This window comes from Pygoscelis adeliae, unplaced genomic scaffold, assembly GCF_000699105.1.
Source record: "Pygoscelis adeliae isolate BGI_AS28 unplaced genomic scaffold, ASM69910v1 Scaffold197, whole genome shotgun sequence".
Taxonomy (NCBI): domain Eukaryota; kingdom Metazoa; phylum Chordata; class Aves; order Sphenisciformes; family Spheniscidae; genus Pygoscelis; species Pygoscelis adeliae.
In genome coordinates this window covers 1,557,436-1,566,086 of record NW_008825105.1, presented here as the reverse complement: position 1 = coordinate 1,566,086, position 8,651 = coordinate 1,557,436, and the positions used below count along the sequence as shown (strand labels likewise).

The 8,651-nt window shown below is 53.6% G+C and overlaps 1 protein-coding gene across 1 annotated transcript in view; it reads left to right on the top strand.

Moving 5' to 3' along the window:
* The window catches only part of BTG2 (BTG family, member 2), a 2,749-nt gene extending 1,320 nt beyond the window's left edge, over window positions 1-1,429 (top strand). The window contains exon 3 of the mRNA XM_009327448.1: window positions 1,091-1,429. Coding sequence (XP_009325723.1) covers window positions 1,091-1,429 — 339 coding nt within the window. The remainder of the gene's footprint in view (window positions 1-1,090) is intronic.
* The last annotated feature ends 7,222 nt before the right edge of the window (window positions 1,430-8,651 follow it).

Genomic DNA, 8,651 nt, shown 5'->3' with positions numbered 1-8,651 from the left:
AGGCGCTCGCAGGTGAGGCGCAGCCCCGCGGGCCGGGGAAGAGATCAGCTTTGCAGAGAAGAAGGTCCGGGGTGAGAAAAGCCCACTCGTGTCCGTCCTCTTGCTCTCCTCCTCGGGGCCGGGCGCCCACTGGTGTCCTTCCCCGGTGCCCCCCGTGTTGCTCCCCGGACCTGGTGTCTCTCCCTGGGTGCCCACCTGTGTCCTCTTGGGTTGGGCACCCATCTGTGTCCTTCCCTGACACTCAGCTGTGTCATCCTTGATGCCAGATGCCTATTTGTGCCTTTGCCTGGATGCCCATCGGCATCCCTCTGGGGACTGGCAGGTATCTGTGTGCCTCCCTGGGCACCCATCTGTGTCCCTGTGAGGTCCTGGGCAAACAGCTGCCTCAGCCCTGAAAGTGAGCAGATTCCCTGCCTAGTCTCTGAGGGTTTTGTGCAGCCCATCTGCTTGAAGCCCTCCTTGTTGGGGCTTGATACAAATGATCCAAAGCTACTCTGAGTGCCCCATCCCCTGGCAAGAAGTGCTGAGCCCTGTGTCAGTGGGGTTTGGCACTCCCCTGTTCACAAGCCTGTCTGGGGCTCAGCAGTAACTGGGTGGTTCAAGGGTCTCCTCCCAGCCTAACGCAGCCTTGTGTTCTCAGCCCTAAGGAGGGATGGTTTGTTTGCTGCTGTGCTGAGATAAGGAGTAGCGATACGCCCCGAACTTAGAGAATGACCTGGATGTTGCTCCCTGACTGGTGTTTTGTTGTTGGTGATATGGTATCTACCCCAGCCACCCCAGCAGTCGGGGTGAGAAGGTGTTGGGGTCCTGTCACTGCAGCCCCTGTGGCACCGTCCTGCCTGGGGTTTCTAGGACCCGAAGAGCTGCGCTTCTGCGCCTTGGAGCACGCAGCAGCTGAATAGTTGAGCGCTCGGCTCTGGAGCCTCTGTCTGATGGAGGCAGCCTAAGGAGGACTCTGTTTCCTCCTCCTGCAGTGCACCGTCCTGCCTGGGGTTTTAAGGACCCGAAGAGCTGCGCTTCTGCGCCTTGGAGCACGCAGCAGCTGAATAGTTGAGCGCTCGGCTCTGGAGCCTCTGTCTGATGGAGGCAGCCTAAGGAGGATCAATGGTTTCCTGAGAAACCATTCAAAGGCTCTGGGTATCGCTGCATCCGGATCAATCACAAAATGGACCCCATTATCAGCAAGGCAGCTAGCCAGATCGGACTCAGCCTACCACAGCTTTACCAGCTCCTGCCCAGCGAGCTCACGCTCTGGGTGGACCCCTATGAGGTGTCATACCGCATCGGTGAGGATGGCTCCATCTGTGTCTTATATGAAGCGACTGCAACGAAACCTGTGAGCTCCTATGGGATGCTTACCTGCAAGAACCAGATGATGTTAGGTCGCACCAGTCCTTCCAAAAACTACATCATGACTGTCTCCAGCTAAATACTCCTCTTGTCCTTACACTGCCAAGACACAGGCTACTGTATACCTCACCTGAGGATCTATTTTTAAGATGAAGAGCTATTTATATTTTTTAAAAAAATCCAAGAAAATCCAAAATTAAAATATTGGGCACCGCTTTGACCAGAAGCGGTGTTCTAGGTGCCTTTTTTAAAGCTGTTGCAAGCTTACAAGTTTTTATTATGAAGCCGATATCTACCTAATTAGTGTTGGATGGCAATTTTGGGCTGGCTTGCTCACTTGGGCAGCTTGGAATGCAGGAAGAGGGGGAAGAGCCAGGCTGGGAAGTGTGGCTTGGTGGTGGGAGATGTCTGTGTCACCTTCTTGCCATCCTGGTACCCAACAGTATTGCTGTATTGCCAAGTATTGCAATATTGTCGGAGAAGGGATGAAGGAGTTGCTGTCTTTCCTCCACTAATTTCTTCACTCCCCAGCTGGCCTGATCTCTCTGGGTCCTGGATATAGTGTTTGGGGGAACCTTGCCTCAGGGCTGGGTGATGCTGGGGACCCTAGGATCCCTCACCTTTGCTCTTGCACATCTCCTCTGGACCCACTTACTCCGTGAGTGTTGCAGCTCTGCTCTGCCCCACTCCCAGCACAAAGCAAGGGGGAGCACGGCCTTTCTCCAACCCCTCCATCTCTCCTGTCTGCTGTTGGATTGAGGGGGCCACATAGGTACCAGTGCCCTGTGAAATGGAGCAAGGTGGAGATGAACTGGGGGTCAGGCTGTGCAGAGAAGGTCCCCAAGATGAATATTGCAGCTGCTGTGGTGGCACTGGAGTACTGTTTGTTCTGGTGCTCCCCAGTACCTGGCTGTCGCCCACTACTTGCTGCACACTGAGAAGGGTACTCCAGACCCTGAAACCAGCACTGAACAGCTGTGAATTACAAAGCCTTTCTGCTCTGTGTGGCTTAGACATCAGCCCACAACCTGCTCCTGTCTGGCCTCTGTGCTCCGAGAGTGGAGTCTGTCCTCTTGCTTGCAAAAGTTGCCTAATCCAGTGCTGATGACTTGCTGTGTCACTTCTCCAGAAGAGCTGAAGCAACTCGCCTTGCGCTGTAGAGGTTGGTGTGTGAGAACCCCCTTTGCCCTGTCTCTTAAAATCAGAAGTATTGGGCGTCTCTTCCCCCTGTGTGTGGGATGTTCAGATGCTTTGGTGTCCTAACTTTGCTTTTAAAGTCACAGCACTTCTTCCCTCTCTTCCTCCACTGGGTGATCAGCATGTGGCTGTCCCTGGGAGCTGGCTCCACTGATACCTTGGTAAGGGGCATCGTTTGGTTCTGATCTCTTGGTACATAACTTTTGCACAATTAATGCCTGGTCCTGTGCTCTTTCCATTCAAGTAAAACTCCTTTTGGAGTCCCAGTGGTACTTGTATTCAGGGAGACTTTGCCCAAGTGTTTTTCAGAATTTGGCCCTTAAACTGCTCTGGCTAACTATGAATGGGGTGGGAGCTGGAAGTGCTGCCCCAAGAACTTTACCTACCTGTTGGGAATGAGCCTTTACTAGAATGTTGTATGTCCATTGCCTTTTTACTAACCAGCTGGTGCTCTTCCAGTGATCCTGGGAGAAGTGATTGAAAAAGTAGGGCATTGACATGGTTGGTTGTAATGAAACTTTCCCAGATTTGTCTCTCAGCAGACCTTTTTTACCTTCCTCTTTTCTGACCTGGCAGCTGACTGGTGTAACTAGAGTTGTTCTTGCCTAGCCTTTGATGAATCAAGTTCTCAGACATTTGTGCAATATGTTTCCAAATCTTGGGTGCTCTGGGAGAGGAAGGAAGCCTCCTGCCTGCCACAGTTCGTAACTTGTTTTTTTATATATTAAAAAACAAAATCAGCACAGCTCCCCAAGTCTGACTGCTAATGTGGAAAAGTAAGTTCAGATTTTTGTAAGTGTCAAGTCATGAATTCCAGAACTGGAAAACTACCCTCAATTCTTAGATCCTTTTAAAATGTCAAGTGGTGACTTAGTTGTCCTTGAACAGTAATAGACTGTGGCTCTGAAGTTGCATCACTTCCCTCTGCATCACTTGAATTTCTCATGTCAGCAAAGCAGAAGCTGAAATGAAGCACTGGGGCTTTTCCCTTGGTGAACTTGTGCAATAGGTGACCTCACCAAGGGGGGAGTACTTGGGAACTTCCAAAAAGCAAATTCCCTTTTCAAGGAAAAGGGATCTCGGTGCTTTTTGGAGTCCTCACTTAACCTGCTTACGTGGAAAGCCCATGATGAGAACTGCATCCAGGATGAGCAGTGTTTGCTTTGCTGGACTCCTTGGCTGGATGTGGAGTTTCCTGAAGGCTGGTACTTCCTTGGGTTATAATTTATCATGATCAAAGCAGTCTTAAGATTCACCCTCCCTGCTTTACTCTGTTCCCTCCCTCTTACCAGAAAGGTTTTTCAGGAACAACAGCCCACACCAAAGGAATACACTATAATTGCTCTTAACATGCCCCCACTTCCAGAACCAAAATAGCCAAGTCTCATTCTTTTTGTCCCTGGTGTGGAGGAGTCTGATGTTAAAGGTGTTTGTTTTTAGCTTCAAAACCAACCAAACTTGGGTATAATCCATTTCTCTCTTGTAGCTGGTTACATGTAAAAGCTGTGAATTAGTGTGCTCTGTTGCCTTCTGCCTACAAGCCTGATACACACCATTCAGCTCTGCGGTTGAGTATTTTAAGATAATGTATTTGAGGGGTTTCTTGTCTCTTTTTTAACAAGCTGGACTGTTGAACGGGACCTGCTTTTTGTATTTGGTGAAAATGGTAGAAAGTTTGTAAGCTACACTTGGAGGAGGGAGTGGATGGTTCCTAATTGTATAGTAGTGTTTTTATATACAGAATGTACAATCCTTTGACAGACGTATGCTTTTGTTACTTTAATAAAAATGTAGCAGTATAAATGAGCCTTGTTTTCTTGCTGGGAACTGTTGTATGCTTGCAGAGAGGGCAAGGGTTGGGATTGCAGCTGAAATCCCACACTGCGAATGCTGTGGGCTTGGTTAAAGTGTGGGTGGCTGTTAATATCCAGCTGTGTCAAGGAGGAGGTTTAGAAAAAAGCTGCTTAGTCAACATGCTGACTCTAAACCTGACCCTCTAAACCTGAGGAATTAAGGCTGGGAATTGGTCTGATGGCGAATGAGGGGCTGTGGGTGTCCTGCCCTCTCCTTCCCCATGCTGACTATGGGGTTCTGGCTTGGGCAGTGGGGGATTTAATCAGTGCAGGATTGTAGAAATCCTGTGTCCTGCCAGGGCATGAAGGTGTTAATGTAGTCGACTGGCAGATCTCTTGCCCAACCCTAGGAATGGCATAAACGAAGTCTTGGAAAGAAGTGATTGATGATCTGAGCCAGGCATGGGGGCAGTTCCTGGTTAAGCCTCTCTGCCTCCACTGTCCTTCCAGGGGTGACTGAGCCAGCAGAGGAGGAAGGGTTGAGAGATCACGGGATTGAAATGTTCAGGTACGTGGAGGATGCTCTGGGCCTGTCATGATAAAGGCAGCTGGGATTGATTCACTGCAGACCCTGTTTTGGCTCTGTCAAGACACTGGTGACTGCAACACGGAGCTGTAACCCTGCTCCCTGGGATGGGGATGTCCAGCTCGTTTTTAACCCTCATCTGCACTCATCTTCAAGCTGACCTGATTTAAGGACCTTAGCTAAATGGGATTGTGCTAGTTTCAGTCCAAAACTCCATTTTCATGGAGTTCAGGAGGGCTTGAGTTGTGACCCACCCCAACCTGCTCCCTGTGCGGGTGCCTTCCTGGAGCAGTGATGCCAAGGGGGGGTGGGGGGGCACAGGCCTGGTCCCACCGCTCTCCCTGACAGGGGCAAAGCTGCTTCCTCCCCTCCTGCTTTTATCATAACACACCACCTCTGAGAAGAAAACAATTTGTGGGCTGATTTTAGCGCTCTGTCAAAGCCGCTCCTTTTTGGAGTCATCCCTTCATTAGTTTCCATAAACACACCCAAATTGCTGCTGCTTGTGAAACAGGGCTGTCGGGGAGGAATGGGTGTCCCATTCAGTTGCTGATTAGCTTGGGAGTCATCCAGGTTCAAAGGCCCGGTGAAGTCAGATGATGGCGGCCTCCCTCCCTCTGGCTTGTCTGGATCAGCGTGGTCTATCTAGACCTGCGTGCCATGGTCCATGGCCCATTTTCAGGCTGGCATAGTCCATGCCACGGCTGGCCTGGCGTGGTCCTACGTGCTGTGGCCCGTGGCTGGCATTTGGGTCAGCAGGCAGAGCCAAGATCATCTAAAATTTGAGGTGCTCGTAGCCAAGATAAAAATACAGCTCTTACGCCATGGAGTGTTTAGTGAGGAGTCAACCCTACCCACACCGCAACCAGATCCTCCTGCCAGCCTTTTAATAGGTGACTCATCTACTATTTTTATTTTGCTTGTCAATTTTCTTCTGGTAGGATCGTGATACCTGGTGTACAAGCTGGGTTAGCTTGGGGGTGCGTCTTTATCTGTCCCCCCGCAAGCCCTTTCTAGGCCTTTTGATGCTGAGCCGCAGCTCTCGGCACGTTTTCTCATTGCGAGATGCCCAAGCCCGTCACAGGATCAGCTCATGGGCGCAGGAGGGAGGGAGTGCGGAGGCACAGCCTGACCTGGCTGCCCCCTGGCATGCTTGAAGCAGCTCTGAAAAAGACTGAAAGTAACTAAAACCGCACTTATCCACCACTGCCCACCTCCTGCCTCTTGCAGTCTGGACTCGGTTTCCGCTGAGCCCTTTGCTGGGTTTCTGTTGGGATTTTTTATTCAGGCTGGGCAGGGAAGTGTCTGATCAAGGAGCCTGGGTCAAATGTTGTCCTCTGTAATCAGAGGTCGGTGTGTTGTATAAACGAGTATTTGCCTTTGACGTGTCCTCGGTGAGAGCTCAGCCCTTTGCCCGGCAGATCTGCCTCCACATCTGCCTGCGCGCCTGCCTGCTTCCCAGCACCCCGCAGGAGAGAGGAGCTCCGCCGGCACAGCGGGGTCCGGGACTTAAACCCGGAACATCCCTATGTGTGCAATACCCACCTAGAAACAGGTTATCCACCGCAAAAACCCTGCTGCAGGGAGGAAGGGCAGCACGGGTGATGCTGGCTTTCAGGAAAACGTTCTCCTCCCATCCCAGCAGTCTGGAAGGGCGTTTAATGCCTGTTTAGAGTAAAAAGGTGGGTGGGCTTTAATGTCCTGTCCCCTGCCCTGATGCGTTGTCTCCCTGCTATCTGTGCAAGGCTTCCTGGCCGTGTGTGTGCTGTAGCAGTGCTGTCAGTCCTTCCTCGCAGGAGCTGGGGCAGTTTTGGGGGCTGGTCTGTTGGGGAAACGCAGATTGTGCAAGGCCTGAATCAGCCGCGACGAACGTCCTGACCCAGTGGCAACAATCGGTCCCCCCGGGTCCGCGAGGGTATTTTGGTTGACTCATGGCAAAAATGTTTGATTTTTTTGTGTGTTTGTGTGCTCCTCTTTCCTGGGGTCCCTTTAGCAGAAATTGGGCGTTTCTAAGTTCTCAGAAAAGCAACATCATCATTTAGGATGCGAAACTGCTTGTTGGGGTTATTTCTGCCCTTCCCACAGAAGCCAGACCTCATCCCCTGCCAGTCCCCGGTATTACTGTCCCTGCCTCGAAGCGCTTTTATCCCTGCCCACCCAGAAGCTGGCAAGAGAGCTGGGCCCCTTCGAAACGTGGCAAATGGGACAGGTTGCTCAGAAGGGAAAAAGGTGAGCGGGGACGAGGATGGCACCGGCGCGGCAGCTGAGGCTCTGGGCTCTCCCTCGTTTGCTTCTGCAGCTGGAGGAGGGACAGAAGTGAAACCGGGTGCCGCTGAGCCTCCTCCCCGCACCAGCACGTTCGTGCAGGGCTCGGCCTCCGCCAGGTTTTTGTTGCCCGGCGGGGCGGTGGGCAGCGATCGGCGGTTTCGGCTCGGCCGAGGCCAATCAGGCACTCGCGTGGGTGCAGCCACGCTTGCCTGTATCTGGGGAGACGCAGCTGGCAGTGCCCAGCCCCACCCCTGGGAAAAGGGGGAGGCGCGGGCCCCCAGGGCGCTCCCCCGCCTGTGGTGCTCCGGAGCCCGGATGATCTTCCCAGGATCTGCCGGAGCTGTAGAAACTCTGCAATCACATGGCCCGGCAACGGGAAGATGCTCTGTGGGGTTTGGAGGGGTTGGTGCTGCGCCAAGCCTGTGGTGCTTTGGGCTGCAGCCCTCCGGCAGACTCTGGCATCGCCGCTGCTTGCACCAGCAAACTCCGGCATTGCCAGTGTTTGCTGCCGTGGTGGAGCCCCCCACAAGCTCTGCCTCCAGCTCCACACCCCGCAGGGCTGAGCCAAGCCCTTCTCCGAGCCCCCCGGGGCGTGGGCAGGCATCAGGTCCAGGGTCTGGGATGGCACGTGGGCTCCTGTTGGTTTCTGTCCCTTGGCCTGGATGCTAGAGTGACTCCTGGCTGGGGACCGCGCTCCCTGCCTGCCCTTCCCCCTGACAGACCTTCCTCTCCCTCCTCTTCCCTCATCCAGCTCTCTGGCCTCCCTTTGCATCTGCACAGCGGCCACAGCCAGACCTCGATCTCTCTCTGGCCAGACCTTGAGCCCTCCGTAGCCACGACCCATCTTGGCTCAGCTTGTACATCCCCAAGCACCCCAACAGCCTTGCACACGGCCGGGGCCCCCGAACCACCCCGTGGTTCCCCCCGTGAGGGGGAACGCACCGCTCTGCCTTTCCAATCCTTGCTAAAAACTGAACCACCCGGTGGAAAAAAAAACTCCCTTCCTCCAAAAAGGTCATGGGCAGATGTGAGCACGTGTGCCACAGCCGCCGCACACCCACTCGCCTCCCCCCCATGCGGTGCAGTAACCGTCTCGGCGCTCGCGGCTTGCTGTGCTTGGAGGGGCTCCAAGCAGCAGATGGGGCAGGCTGCGGCGTTGCTTAATGCTAACTTGAAATGAAAAAAATTCCCCCCGACCAACCATAAAACCTGCCGGCAGGCTTAGCCCCAGCCCCGTCTCCGCTCCCTGCCTGCTCACTTCCTCCCGCGCCAGCTTTCGGGCAGGAGCGCACACAGAGCGGGCCCCGCACAGACCTCTGGTTTATTAAAAATTACAGCGGGGAGGGAGAGGGGAAGGGGGTCCCCAAAGGGAAAGCGGGGGTCTGCTGCTGGTGCCCCGAGAGCAGGCACGTGCCACGGCCCTGGAAGGGGCCGTCCCCCATCGCGGTGAGCGGCTC